Source organism: Pristis pectinata, chromosome 1 (assembly GCF_009764475.1).
Source record: "Pristis pectinata isolate sPriPec2 chromosome 1, sPriPec2.1.pri, whole genome shotgun sequence".
NCBI classification, from domain to species: domain Eukaryota; kingdom Metazoa; phylum Chordata; class Chondrichthyes; order Rhinopristiformes; family Pristidae; genus Pristis; species Pristis pectinata.
Window position 1 is genome coordinate 85,261,632 of NC_067405.1, and position 15,822 is coordinate 85,277,453.

The 15,822-nt window shown below is 44.1% G+C and overlaps 1 protein-coding gene across 1 annotated transcript in view; it reads left to right on the plus strand.

Moving 5' to 3' along the window:
* Positions 1 to 15,822, plus strand: part of sptbn5 (spectrin, beta, non-erythrocytic 5) — a 189,917-nt gene that overhangs the window by 137,390 nt on the left and 36,705 nt on the right. Inside the window, 7 exon segments of the mRNA XM_052012749.1 lie at positions 1,518 to 1,664; positions 2,485 to 2,622; positions 3,432 to 3,688; positions 7,399 to 7,585; positions 12,357 to 12,569; positions 13,901 to 14,097; positions 14,739 to 14,943. Of these exon segments, the coding sequence (XP_051868709.1) occupies positions 1,518 to 1,664; positions 2,485 to 2,622; positions 3,432 to 3,688; positions 7,399 to 7,585; positions 12,357 to 12,569; positions 13,901 to 14,097; positions 14,739 to 14,943 (1,344 nt within the window).

Sequence of the window (15,822 nt, forward strand, 5' to 3'; positions counted from 1 at the left end):
TGCAACAAGATCTAGGCAGCATTCAAGTATTGGCTGATGCTGTAAGTGTGACATTCATGCCACATGTCCCCTAGCAATAGCCATCCCCAAAAGAGTGTCTAATCATCTGGTCTTGATCCTCAAAGATATTACCATTACCAAGCACTCTGTCATCAACATCTTGGGAATCAGCACTGATAGAAAAATGAGTCCGTATGTACAGAAGCAACAAACAATCTGCTGGAGGAACTCAGTGGGTTGAGCAGCATCTCTGGGGAGCAAAAGAATTGTCAACGCTTCTCAGGGCTGATGCAGGGTTTTTGACCCGAAACGCCGACAATTCCTTTCCCCCCCAACAGATGCTGCTTGACCCACTGAGTTCTTTCAGCAGATTATTTGTTGCTCCAGATTCCAGCATCTGAAGTCTCTTGTGTCTCTGTATTTACAGGAGCAGGTCAGAGGCTGGGCATCCTGCATAGGACTTGGCTCCTGATTCACCAGATTTTCTCCCCAAAGTCTTTTCACCATCTGCAAGGTGCAGGCTAGGGTCATGATGAAATACTCTCCACTTGCCTGGATGAGTGCTGCCCCAATGACTCTCAGGAACAAAGCAAACATCATGATTAGCACAGCAATAGCCACCCTAAACATTCACGCTCTGTTGCTGCAATAACTACCGTCTACAGGCAGAATTTGACAGAGGGGTATCATCAAGTAAAACTGAATTTTCTCATGAAAGCTACTTCAACTTGAGCTCCAAAAGTTTCCACACCAACCAACAAAGCACCACCACCTGCAAATTTCCTTTCAAGACACACCATCCTTCCTTGGAAATATATCACTGTTCTTTCATCGTCACTGTGTTTAAATCCTGGAACTCCCTACCCAACAGCATTGTATTGCATAGAGAGTACCTTCAAAAGTTGAAGAAGACTGCTCACCATTACTCAGGAGTATCGTATTGGGTATATGGGGTCTGTACATTGTACAATTGCAGGTACTGTTGGTGTCAGTACACCACACTAATTGTGTGGTAGCAGATACCAGTCCATGCATTGAACCACAAGTGGTAGTGGCTGCCCCTCGTGTGGTGCTGTACCCCATGGGAGTGTTGGAGCTGGAGGCCCCCAACATCTCTGTCCTATAACATGAGATGATGCATTGTTTTCAGAAGACCAGAGAGAAAGAAGTTTATCTGTAGAAACATCACACAAGACCGTGTTCAATGAGATGCTTTGTAGTGCAGTCACTTTTGTAGTATGACGAAGGCAGCAGCTATATTGTGCACAGTAAGTTCCCAGAGCCAGCAAAGTGACAAGGTAAGAGGTTTCAATGTTGTTGGTTGAGGGCGGAGCACCAAGGATAAATACCCTGCTCATCTTCAGTCTGGCATCACGGGAATCTTTACATCCATTCAAGAGGAATAGCTTGCTGAAAGACTGACTTGGGGGAAGGGAGGTGAGACACAGCAGAGGAATGAGCAATATGTCAGTATTTTACCAACAGGTGTTGATTGTTTTCTGCACTGTTTCTTTCAGGCTGTGTCGTGGCTGAATGAAAAGATCAGTGTTGCCCTGGACAAGAATTGGATGGATCCTAGCAACCTGCAGGGCAAGCTTCAGAAGCACCAAACCTTCGAGGCTGAGGTCATGGCAAATCAAAACAGGATCCGGAACATTGACACAGTAAGAGTTTCTATGTGTGATTCAGCTGCCAGCACAACTGAGGCTTCTCTGTCCACTGCTTCAGCCACACACACCTGCGGAACATACACCTCTTCTTGGCAACATACACCTCTTCATTAATCTCCTTAGTCATGGATGGATCATTTCCCTTTCCATTTCTTAATGGAATGTATATTTGTTGAGAATGTTAAAGTATTTCCTTAAATGTTTGCCATTGTTTATGTAGCGGCCAACATTTTAATCTAGTTTCTATCTTGGCCAATTCAGTCCTCATACCTACATAATAGGCTTTATTTAAGTTCCAAGTTTCCAACCGATTAAACAGATGTTCACTTACTGTAAACTCAATCTAGACAATCCTGCTGGCAAATTGCCACAATTTATAAAAGTCTTGCAGCTGGTAGCTGTGATATTTAAATACTAGTGCTGTGGAGCCATGTCAATGCTACAGGAAGAGGATTTAGGGAATGGGATTAACTGGTTTGCTTTTACAAAATTTTGAATAAGGCTTGAAAAATCTAGCTGATTCAATGATGACAGCGGTTTCCTCTCTCTCTATCCCGTCACATCAGTTAATCATCATTACTCACCATAAACTAAATTAGATGGCCCATTAGATTTCTCACAAGGAATTGGAAACCTTGACTATACAACCTTGAGATTACAGCTCATTCTGCCTGGTGCAGGGCTGCAGGGAGCATGGTTAGTACTCAATCAGTGGAGTGTGGGGGTGAGGTCAATGCCCATTCTGCATGGTGTGTTTGGATAAGTTTGGTGTTTCATTACTGATAGCAGTGTTCTTCACTGTATTCCATTGCAGGAAGGGGAACGATTGATTAATGATGGACATTATGCGGTAAATGAGATTGAGCCCAGAATTAAACAGATTCAGGACTTGTGGAATGAATTGCTGCAGAACTGCAGTGAGAAGAAGTCCCAGTTGATGGATGCACACAAGGTACGAGAATGTTATCAGACTCTCATTGTTCAGTTTGAGCATTCGTATTGGTGATCCTGCAACATCTGCCTGCAGGCTCCACATTGTCTACCGTGTCTTATCCCCAACACATTGTCTTAATTCCACCTCCACTTTAATACATCCCCGTGTGTGAGTGAATACAGTGTGTGTCAGCCACTGATTGGATCCTGGGATGTCACCACTGAGGCTAGTCTATGTTCACACTCGCTGGATAAGGATCAGGAGGGACCCCTTGCTGTTCCTTTCTCCTCTTACTCAGATTATTGCACCACTTGTTTCTCCTACTCAGTACACACTTCTGGAAATGCTGTGGTACTTTTGATAAAGGTTACCATATCAACCAGTGAAATTTGCTTTTTATGTCTAATTTGCTTTGAATAAGCAGGCCAAGAGAGTTCTGCTTCACATCTGTCTGCCCTGCCTATAACCAGAGGCATGAGAAGCTGCCATTGTCACAAAGCAAAGCTTTTGATGCAAATGGTGATCTGTGGCCTCTTGGGAACTGAGCAACCTTACTGATATGGTCCTGGACCATGCTGAGCACAGCACCCCAGGCTGTTCATCCCATTCTGATCTCTAAAGTCAATATAATACAGACATCTTGAGTGCCTTTGTCTGGGGAAGGAAACATTGTCAGGCTCTGTCCTACTGCATAATGCTGGTGGGAAGAGATTGAGCATGTTAGACAACAAAGCGTGCATGGGAGGTGGGTGCATATATGTGCCACTGACGCATAGGGAGTTCTTGTAGGTCATCTAAATAATATTTCCTTCTCTTTCATTGTGGAGGCCCTGAACTTACAGCGAAGCATTGAGGATGTGGAGGAGTGGCTCAGTGAAGTGGAGAAACAGCTGGATCATCCTGCCCATGGCACAGACCTGGGCTCTGTGAGGAACCTCCTCAACAAACAGCAAGACCTGGAGGAAGATATCAGCAGCTATGTGGAAAGGATGCAAGGGCTTCTTGACCAATCTGAAGAGTTTGTTTACAAAAAACACTTCCTAGCTGAAGAAATTCGTAACAGAGTTGACATTGTACTCCAAAGGTAAGTGCAGAGATTCAGACAATCAACACTAAACCCAAATGCTGAAGGTTAAGACCATCTGTGTAGTAGAGGTGGTGGATGAAATGTTAGAGAGAGCTGGAGGAAAGGAATTAATCCTTAAATATTTACAAGATGTAGAGTGGATCAGTCTGAATTCCACTGCACACCAGGGAGAATGAACTCATGACCCAGTATCTGATCTACCTTGAGTTTCACTAATATTTCACAACCAATTTCTTTCCTCCAGTTCTGTGTTAATTTTTGATTGATATCCTTCCTTGGGACATCAACTATGTTAAAAGCATTCTTTAAGTACAAGATGTTGCTCCCTCTTCACTTCTTCACTCTCCCTGGTATCATGCATTTCCTATGTTCCGCAATATCTTTAGTATCGTCTCTCCACATTTCAATTATGAATTCCATATTCTGTTGCAAATTTGTTAAAAGGTGTGTGAGCAATGTTCTTTGAGTGTTGGACTTGAGCATCCTTTACCAAGAGTGGCTTAATTGTATCAATACTAATCGAGTTGGCAGAGTTCAGAAATACATGGGGCTGTAGCTGGTGGTAACGTTATTTTGTCTGCACCAATCTACCTATTTACGTCCATCTGTATATAACTGCATTGTAGGAATAGCAACAACGCGGTCCTTTTTGGGTCCTTTTTATAGAGGTGTATAAAACCATAAGGGGCATAGATAGGGTGAATGTACAGTCTTTTTCCCAGGGAAAGGGATTCAAAAACAAGAGGGCATAAGTTTAAGGTGAGAGGGGAAAATTTGAAAGGGACCCGAGGTGCAACTTCTTTAAGAAGAGGGTGGTGCGTACATGAAATGAGCTGCCAGAGGAAGTGGTTGAGGCAGGTACAATAACAACACTTAAGAGACTTTTGGACAGTTACATAGATAGGAAAGGTTTAGAGGGTTATGGGCCAAATGGAACTAGCTTAGATGGGCATCTTGGTCGGCATGGACAAGTTGGGCAGGAGGGCCTGTTTCCGTGCTGTATTACTCTATGACTCTACAAAGCTTTGACTTCACACAGAGAACACTTTCTTATTATGTTGTGTGGCATCATTCTAAATAGGATCAGTATAGAACAGATCAGCAGTTCAAAGCCAGGTATTCATGGAACACTATAGACCATTTGACAAACATATCTCATACTTTACCATTTATTGCCCATCTCTAACTGCCCTTGAGACAGTGGTGATGAGCTATTTTCTTGAATAGCTTTAGTCCTTCTGGGCAAGGTACTCCCACAGTGCTGTGGAGGAGGGAGCTCTGGGGTTTAGACAGTGACTATGAAGGAACAGTGATACATTTCCAAGTCAGGATGGTGTATGACTTGGAGGGGAATCTGCAGGCAGTGGTGTTCCCATGCACCTACTGCACTTGTCCTTGTTCTTCTTGGTGGTAAAGACTGAGGATTTAGGAACTCCTGTGAAATAACCTTCATGTGGTAATGTACTGTATTTTGTAGACAATACACAGTGCAGCAAGAGGGAGTTAATACTTAGGGTGACTGTTGGCGTACTAATCAAAGTCTCTGCTTTTTTCTGGATGGTGTTGAACTTCTTGACTAGTGCTGGAGCTGATCTTATCCAGAATATTCCATCCTACTCCTTGTCCTTTTTGCAGGTATAGGTTGTGGATTTGGGGGTGTCATTGAAGAAATCTAGGAATGTGTAGTACATTTTGTAGATGGTATGCACTGGGTGCAGATGGTGAAGGGATTGATGTTTAGATTGGAAGGTGGGGGGGGATACTAATGAAGCTGGCTGTTTTGTTCTGATAGGTGTTGATCTATTTCAGAATGGTTGGAGCTGCACTCATCCAGGCATGTGGGGACCATTCCATTATACTCTTGACATGCTTTATGGATGGATGACAGGGCTTGGGGTGTCAGGAGATGAGTCACTCATCACAGGACACCCAGCCTCTCACGTTTTCTTGTAAGCTCAGTATTTATTGCTAATCCAGTTGAGTTTCTGACCAAACTCAACTGGACCAGGATGTTGGTATGAACATCAAATTACTTTTACATCAGTGGTAGGTGGCTAGACTCCTTGTTTGGAGATGGCAGTTTTGTAGTACAAATGGTACTGACCACCTAACAGTCAATGCCTGAATGTTGTCTAGGTCTTGATGAATGCAGACGTGGGTTACAGAGTTAGGAACAGAATTGATCATTGTGAAATTGTGAGCAAACATCTTCATTTCTGACTTTAGGATGGAAGGAAGGTCATTGATGAAGCAGTTGCAGGTGGCTGGGCCTAGGACACTGCCCTGAAGAACTCTTGTAGTGATGCCCTAGGCTGGATGATTAATCTTTATCAACCACAACCATCTTTCTTTGTGTGAGGCATGATTGCAACCATTGGAGTGTTTTCAGCTTGATGCCCATTGACAGTTTTACCAGGGCTCCTTGATGCCACTCTAGGTCAAATGGTACCTTGATGTCAAGGGCAGTCACTCTCACTTCACCTCTGAAAGTCAAATCTTTCGTCCAAGCAGTCTTACTAATCTCCTCACTGTCAATGATACTGTTGCTGGAACTAGAAACCTTAGTTATAAGAAGAGATTGGATAGGCTGGGACCTTTTTTCCTGGAGCAAAGGAAGCTAAAGGCTGACCATATAGAGGTTTATAAAATCATGAGGGGCATTGATAAGGTCACAGTCTTATTCCCAGGTTAGAGGAGTGCAAAACTAGAGGACATAGCCTTAAGGTGAGAGGGGGGAGATTTAAAGGGGATCTGAGGGGCAAATTTTTCACACAAAGAGTGCTGGGTATGTGAAACAAGCTGCCAGAGGAAGTGGTAGAGGCAGGTAGAATTACAATGTTTAAAACGCATTTGGACAGGTACATGGATAGGAAAGGCTTGGAAGGAAATGGGCCAAATGCAGGCAAATGGGACTAGCTCAGGAAGGCACCTTGGTCGGCATGGCCAAATTGGGCTGAAGGGCCTCTTCCTCCATAACACCTAAAGTTTTGTGCCATCTTTAAATTTTGAAATTCTACATTGTACACCCATATCCAAATCATTAATATGTTTTTTTTTAAAAGTGGTCAGCACTAACCCCTGGGGAACAACACTGTCTACCATCTTTGTCTAACTTCACCTTTTAATCACAGTAGTGCTTCAGCCCTTAAGCCAATTTCTTATCAGTGGTAGCTCCTGTGTCATAGCTTCACCTATGTTTTGTGTCAAACAACATTCATTGCATTTCATTCATCAACCTTCTCTATCACTCATCAAAAAAAATTGAATCAGGTCAGTGTCTTTCCCTTTAACCAATCCATGCTAGCTCTCCTTTATTAACGCAGACTCCGGTGCTTGTTAATTTGTTCCCTAACTATTTTCATAGGCTTCCCCACTGCCATGGTTCAACTAACCAGCCTGCAGTGGCCAGGCATGTCCTTGCATACCTTTTTGCACAAGAGTGTTACTTGTGCCATTGTCTCTCACATTTCTAGGAGGATTGGGAGGTTATGGCAAGCCCTTCTGTAATCTTCACACCCACCACTCAACAATCTACTTGGATCAGAGTGCCATTTACTTTAAGTATAGCAGACTTGCTAGCATCTCCTCCTCATTCATTGTAACCCCATCCATTATCTCTACTACCTCTGGATCTACTGTGATATTGGCAGCATCCTTGGCTGTGTGGGTTGCCTGTCAGTGAGATTTTGTGCTTTTCTGTTGCTCAGGTATCGAGCACTGGGTGATCCGATCAAGGAAAGGCGCAAGAGTCTGGAGGCGAGCATGCTGCTTTATCAGTTCTTCCGGGATCTTGATGCTGAGCTGGCCTGGGTTCAGGAGAAGCTTCAGCTGGCATCAGCCAAGGACACTGGACAATCACTGAACGCTGTGCAGAGCTTGCAGAAGAAGCATCAGGTGAGCTAGTCTGAAACAAAAACCTACTCAAGTTCAGGAGCAATGCCCTGTCCTTGTAACCTGCTTCAGAGGGAATGGATTACCACTGTAAATATGGCCTTTGTTGTGCCAAAAGCTGGTCTTTTAAAGCTTCCTATTTCATTCATTCTGATCTGCAGTTACACTGCTTTGCAAACTCTTCCTTCTCTGAGCTTCTAAAACTAGAGGGCATACGTTTCTTAAACTAGAGGGCATAGGTTTGGAGCAAAATTAGGCCATTCGGCCCATCAAGTCTGTTCCGCCATTCGATCATGGCTGATTTATTTTTCCCTCTCAACCCCATTCCCCTGCCTTCTGCCCGTAACCTTTGACACCCTTACTAATCAAGAACCTATCAACCTCCGCTTTAAATATACCCAACGACTTGGTCTCCACAGCTGTCTGTGGCAATGAATTCCACAGATTCACCACCCTCTTGCTAAAGAAATTCCTCTCATCTGTTCTAAAGGGGCGGCCTTCTATTCTGAGGTTGTGACCTCTGGTCCTAGACTCTCCCACTACTGAAAACATCCTCTCCACGTCCACTCTAGCCAGACCTTTCAATATTTGGTAGGTTTCAATGAGATCCCCCCTCATCCTTCTAAACTCCAGTGAGTACAGGCCCAGAGACATCAAATTCTCCTCATACGTTAACCCCGTCATTCCCAGCATCATTCTCATAAACCTCCTCTGGACCCTGTCCAATGCCAGCATATCATTCCTTAGATTTGGGGCCCAAAACTGCTCACAATACTCCAAATGTGGTCTGACCCATGACTTATAAAGCCTCAGCATTACATCCTTGCTTTTATATTCAAGTCCTCTTGAAATGAATGCTAACATTGCATTTGCCTTCCTTACTACTGACTCAACCTGCAAGTTAACCTTTTGGGAATCCTGCACTAGGACTCCCAAGTCCCTTTGCACCTCCAATTTCTGAATTCACTCCCCGATTAGAAAATAGTCTACGCCTTTAGTCCTTCAACAAAAGTGCATGACCATACACTTCCTTACGCTGTATTCTATCTGCCACTTCTTCGCCAAACTGTCCAAGTCCTTCTTCAGACTCCCTGCGTCCTCAATACTACCTGCCCCTCCACCTATCTTTGTATCATCCACAAACTTGGCCACAAAGCCATCAATTCTGTCATCCAGAACAGTAGTAGACCCAACACCAATCCCTGCAGAACACCACTAGTCACTGGCAGCCAACCTGAAAAGGCCCCCTTTATTCCCACTCTTTGCCTTCTGCCAGTCAGCCAATCTTCTATCCATTGCTAGTACCTTTCCTGTAACACCATGGGCTCCTATCTTGTTTAGCAGCCTCATGTGCAGCACCTTGTCAAAGGCCTTCTGAAAATCCAAGTAAACAACATCCGCCAACTCTCTGTCTATCCTGCCTGTTACTTCCTCAAAGAATTCCAACAGATTTGTCAGGCAAGATTTCCCCCTAAGCAAACCATGCTGACTTTGGCCTATTTTATCATATGCTTCCAAGTACCTCGAAACCTCAACCTTAATAATGGACTCTTAACATCTTACCAACCACTGAAGTCAGGCTAACTGGCCTATAATTTCCTGTCTTTTGCCTCCCTTCCTTCTTAAAGAGTGAAGTGACATTTGCAATTTTCCAGTCCTCCAGAACCTTTCCTGAATCTAGTGATTCTTGAAAGATTACTACTATTGGCTCCACAATCTCTTCAGCTTCCTCCTTCAGAACCCTGAGGTGTAGTCCATCCAGTCCAGCTGACTTATCTACCTTCAGACCTTTCAGCTTCCCAAGCACCTTCTCCTTAGTAATAGCGACTACACTCACTTCTGCCTCTTGACTCTCTCGAATTTCTGGCATGTTGCTGGTGTCTTCCACAGTGAAGACTGACGCAAGATACTTATTCAATTTGTCTGCCATTTCTTTGTTCCCCATTACTATCTCTCCACATCATTTTCCAGCGGTCCGATGTCCACTCTTGCCTCTCTTTTACTCTTTATATATCTGAAAAAACATTTGGTATCCTCTTTTCTATTATTGGCTATCTTACCTTCATATTTCATCTTTTCTCCCCTTATTGCTTTTTTAGTTGCCTTCTGTTGGTTTTTAAAAGCTTCCCAATCCTCTAGCTTTCCACTAATTTTTGCAATATTGTATGCAATCTCTTTTACTCTTATGCTGTCTTTTGACTTCCCTTGTCAGCCACGGTTGTGTCATTCCTCCCTTTAGAATGCTTCTTCTTCTTTGGGATGAACTGATCCTGTGTCTTCCAAATTACTTCCAATCCACTTTGTCCCTTTCCAGTCAACTTTGACCATCTCCTCTCTTATGCCTCTGTAGTTACCTCTACTCAACTGTAATACTGATACATCTGAGTTTAGCTTCTCCCTCTCAAAATGCAGGGTGAATTCTATCATATTATGGTCTCTGCCTCCTAAGGGTTCCTTTACCTTAAGCTCCCTAATCAAATCTGGTTCATTGCACAACACCAAACCCAGAATAGCCTTTTCCCTAGTGGGTTCGATCACAAGCCACTCTAAAAAGCCATCTTGTATGAATTCTACAAATTCCTTCTCTTGTAATCCAGTACCAAACTGATTTTCCCAATCTGCCTGCATATTGAAATCCCCTATGACCACCATAACGTTGCCCTTTTTACATGCCTTTTCTCTCTCCTGTTGTAATTTGTACCCCATATCCTGGCTACTATTCGGAGGCCTGCATGTAACTCCCACCAGGGTCTTTTTAGCCCTTGCAGTTTCTTAACTTTACCCACAAGGATTCTACATCTTCTGATCCTATGTCACTTGCTAAGGATCTATGTTAAGGATTTAATTTCATTTTCTTTTACTAACAGAGCCACCTCACACCCTCCGTCCACCTGCGTGTCTTTTCGATAGGATGTATATCCTTGGATGTTTAGCTCCCAGCTCTGTTCTTCTTTCAATCATGACTCTGTGATGCCCGCAACATCATACCTGCCAATTTCTAACTGCATTATAAGCTCATCTACCTTATTTCGTATACTGTGTGCATTCAAATATAACACCTTCAGTTCTGTATTCGCCACCCTCTTCTCAAATTTGTCTCCATGTTGACTGGAGTTAAATTCTTATCCCTTTCTAAACTTTGTCATATTCTTTATTCTGAAAACTTCAGTAACCTCACCTGAACTCTCCTTCCTTTTTACTTTATCAATACTTTTGCAATCTTTTGAACCCACGCCCCCTACTGTTTAGTTTAAAGCCCTATTCACAGCCCTAGTTATGCGATTCGCCAGGAACCTGTTCCCAGCATGGTTCAGGTGGAGCCTGTCCCATCCAAACAGCTCCCTCCTTCCCCAATACTGGTGCCAATGTTCCATGAATTCAAACCCACTTCTCCCACACCAATCTTTGAGCCACAATTTGCACATGGCTCAGATAGCAATTCAGAGATATCTACTTTTTGGTTCTGCTTTTTACATTTAGCCCCAAGCTGCTCATATTTCCTCAGCAGAATCTCTTTCCTTGATCTGCCTACATCATTGGTACCCACATGGACCACAACAACTGGATCTTTCCCTTCCCATTCCAAATTCCTCTGCAGGTCAGATGAGATGTCCCAAACATGGGCACCAGGCAGGCAACACAGCCTTCAGGACTCACGATCCTTGTGACAGACAATTGTGCCTATTCCCCTGACTATACTATCCCCAATTACAACTACATTTCTCTTCTCTCCCCTTTCTTGAATGGCTCCCTGAACCATGGTTCAGTTGCTTATCTTTCCTACAGCCCCACTCTCATCCGCACAAGGACCAAAAATGCTGTTGTAAGACTATTGAATGATCCCCTAGTATGATAAGATGGACTCTTGAGCTCACAATCTCCCTCGTTATGACCTTGCACCTTATTGTTTACCTGCACTGCACTTTCCCTGTAGCTGTTACACTTTATGCTGCATTCTATTATGGTTTTACCCTGTACTACCTCAATGCACTGTGTAATGAATTGATCTGTACGACTGGTTTGCAAGACAAGCTTTTCATTGTACCTCGGTACAAGTGACAATAATAAACCAATTCCAATTCTAAAACTAAAGGGCATATGTTTAAGGAAAGAGGGGAAAGATTTAAAAAGGGCCTGAGGGGCACGTCTTTCACACAGAGGGTAGTGGGTATATGGAACAAGCTGCTAGAGGAAGCTGTAGATGCAAGTACAATTACAACATTTAAAAGACTTTTATAGAGGTGCATTGATAGGAAAGGTTTAGAGGGATATCGGCCAAACAGAGGCATATGGGACTAGCTCAGATAGACAACTTAGTTGGCATGGACAAGTTGTGCTGAAGGACCTGTTTTATGCTGCTACCAAGAGTTATTGTAAAATAGCCTGCATACCTTGTGCTCTGCTTGGAGTTGGGGAACATATAACTCCTCACTCCTCTCACTACCTTGCCTTCCTTGTACAATCCATAGACTTATAGTATTTAAGCTTAGTGCCTTCCAATTTAGCTTCTAACCAACATATCTAAAGCAGATTATCCAGCCATTTACCTCAGTACAATGCACAAGACCTTGCTGTCGACAGCTTGGCTGCTGTATTTGGCTACATTAGAGCAGTGGCTTCATTTCAAAAACAATTCATTTACTGTGAGGAGCTTTGGGATATCCTAAGGATGTAAATGACATGATTCTTCTGTTTGGATGGAGTCATTCACTTATTGTCTCAACCCAATTTCTTATTTAAGAAGTAACAGCTTTGTTGGAATTTCTTCCACTAGGCTCTGCAGACTGAGATCAGCTACCACAATTCCCTGATTAATGATGTGTTGGAAACGGGACAGAACCTTGCAAAGAGTGGGCACTTTGCTTCTCGGGAGATTTCAAAGAGACTATGGGAGTTGAAGGATGCAGTGGAGACACTGAAAGAGGAAGCAGAGAAGAGGAGCAAGTTGCTGAATGAGGCGCACGCAGCACAGCTGTACTTCTCCGAGGTGAGTATTCGGTTATGTCAGAGAGAAACGTAATCCCTCTCCTTCATCACTTCCAACCACACACCTTTTACGAAATTATACCAATGACCTTGGCAAACAATAATCAGCTGAGTAACCTAGTCTCTAACCAATGACACGTCATTAGATGATTAGATCAACCTCTTCAGGAACAGTGACTGAAATGATCCATCTCTGCCCTTCTGATTTATTGTATTCTCTATGTCTCACCACCACTTCCCACTCCAGACATAACAATGACTTGCTCCAAGCCTTTGAAGGTATTGTCCTTTCAGTCAGCTTGTTACCATTATTGGGTCTATCTGTTATTCTCAGCTACATCTGCACACGTGTATCTGACCCACACACTCCCAAATCAATAGAGCAACTCTGAGCTTCCTTGATAGAACAGAGTATAGGAACAGGCCCTTCAGCCCACAATGCCTGTGCCAACCATGATGCCAATCCAAACTAATCCCAGCTGCCTGCTCACAGTCTGTATCCCTCTATTTTTGATTGTTAATGCGGCTGTCTAAGTGCCTGTTAAACATTGCTATGATGTCTGCTTCCACTGCCTCCCCTGGCAGCAGGTTCCAAGCACCTACCACCCTCTGAGTAAAAAAAGAACTTGTCTCGTAACTCTCCTTTAAATTTTCCACCTCTCACCTTAAAGCTATGCCCTCTAGTATTTGACATTTCCATCCTGGAAAAAAGACTCTGACTACCTACCCTATCTATCCCGCTCATAATTTTATAAACTTCTATCAGGTCGCCCCTTCAGCCTCCGACACTCCAGAGAAAACAATGCAAGTTTGTCCAACCTCTCCATATAGCTAATACACTCTAGTCGAGGTAATATCCTGGTGAACCTCTTCTGTTCCCTCTCCAAAGCCTCCAGATCATTCTTGTAATGCAGCAACCACATCTGCACACAATACTCTCCATGTGTGGCCTAACCAAAGTTTTATACAGCTGCATCATGACCTCCCAACTTTTATACTCCACATCCCGACCAATGAAGGGAACTATTCATTGAATAGTTCATTGCATATCATTGCTTCATTGAACTATTCAATGAAGGGAACTACCAATGAAGGGTCAGGGCATTGAGTATAAAAGTTGGTGAGTCATGTTGCCCTTCTATAAAACTTGGGTTAAGCCACATTTGGAGTACTGTAAAGGTCACAGGAGAAGGTGAAATTGGACAAATTCAGGCTGCCATGGAAGGGAAACGAAAGTCACTCTGTCTGCAGACTAGTCTTTTCAATTAATGTACCTGGTCCATGTGATGGTCTCGGTCAGTAAGCAATCTCATTGTTCTCTGCCCACCACAGCTGTTGGAAGCTGAGTTATGGATGGAAGAGAGGAGACCACAGCTGGAGAGCACAGACTATGGGAAGGACGAAGATGCCACACAGATGCTGCTAAGGAAGCTGGAAAACATCGACTTGGACCTGGTCAACTACAAGTCCAGAATGTTCACACTGAGGGAAACGGGGAATAATCTGTCCAGCATGAACCATCCTGACAGGTACAACCCAAGAGTTCTCCACAAACAGGCAGGAGGATGCACATTTAGCCTCCAGCCAGGACAAGCAAGGGGAATTTAATAAACAACAAACAACCTGCTGGAGGAACTCATCAGGTCGAGCAGCATCTGTGGGGGAAAGGATTCATCTCTGCCCTTCTGATCTACTGTATTCCCTATGCCTCACCACCATTTCCTACCCCATACGTAATGTTGTCTTGGTCCAAGTACAGTGAAAAACTTGTACACCAAAGTACAGTGAAAAACTTGTCTTGCATACTGTTCATACAGATCAATTCATTACACAGTGCATTGAGGTAGTACAGAGTACATTGAGGTAGTACAGGGTAAAAACAATAACAGAATACAGAGTTAAGTGTCACAGCTACAGGGAAGTGCAGTGGAAGTAAAGAGAACAGGAAGGGTCATAGGGAAGGGGAAGGGGCTCTTGCGTGTTAGATACTTTGACCAGCAGGAGGGGCAGATGAAGAATCTGCAGTGTGCATTGTGCTGGGAACGTGCTAGCAAGGACTGTATTGGAGGGACCACAGTGTGCAATGAGGCATCTTATGAAGCTCTGCTTGCAGGGTAAATGATGGTGAGATTTACCAGGTGGCATTCTAGATGTTCTGATCTACCTGCAGACAAACGATAATGAAGCGGCTCCAGGACATGGAGAGTAAGTATGAGACACTCCTGCTGTTGGCGGAAACCCTACGGAAGAGACTGTTGGATCGATACCAACTCTATCAATTTGAACAGGAGGTGCAGGAAATAACCACATGGCTGTCCAGCAAACAACGCTTGGCAGATTCTGAGGACTATGGCCGAGATCTGGAAGATGTGCAGGTAAGAATTGGAGCACCTTCAAACCCTGCATCCTGTGATCACGAGAGGATTAATATTCACAGTGGTTCTCACACCATTGTGTTGCATTGTTTTATCCTCCTCTGCTCTGAATAACATAGTACCTCCATGACTTCCAGAATTCTGCTGGAGAAATGGAGTTCCTCCTCTGGGATTAATGGGTAACAGTGGACACAGTCTGGACAGATGCTAGTGCAGGGCAAAGGGGTGAGGAGAAGCTGGGCAGTGGTTAGGTGCTGGGATACTGGAATGCAACAGAAGCTCAGGGGTGGGGTGTGGGTAGGGGTGTGGAGGTTGGTGCAAGGGGCAGGGATGTAGGGGAAGGAGGTGGGATCCAGAAACTGGAGCAGGAGACTGGGATACAGAGGCTGGGGAAGGAGGCTGGGATACAAAGGCTGGGGGCAGGGGCAGGAGGTTGGGATATGGATGCTGAGGCAGGGGCTGGGTAGAGATACTGGTTCAGGGATTAGGGCTGAAGGTGCTGTAGTGGGGGAGTGATGCAGGGCTGGGTAAGAGGTGTACAAATGCTAACTTGGGTGGGAGGGCTGAGACACAGATCGAAGTTGCTGGGACAGATATTGGACAGAGTTAGAGGTTGACTGGGAGCTTTCAGTAGGATTGCAGGGTCCAGGGATACAATTTTTGGGAATGTGTTGGTCTGGATGGTCCTGATGGGGCACAGAACATTTTGGAAAAATTAGCCTCTTGCCCCTCTCAGTTCAAGATTTTGAGAGCAGAAACTTTAACAGATGAGGATGATCACTACACCGAGATATGAAGCGTGTGACGGGCTGATTTCTACTTCTAACATCAATAGTTCTTAAGATTCAACTTCTCCACGATGTGCTCTGGGACAGACTG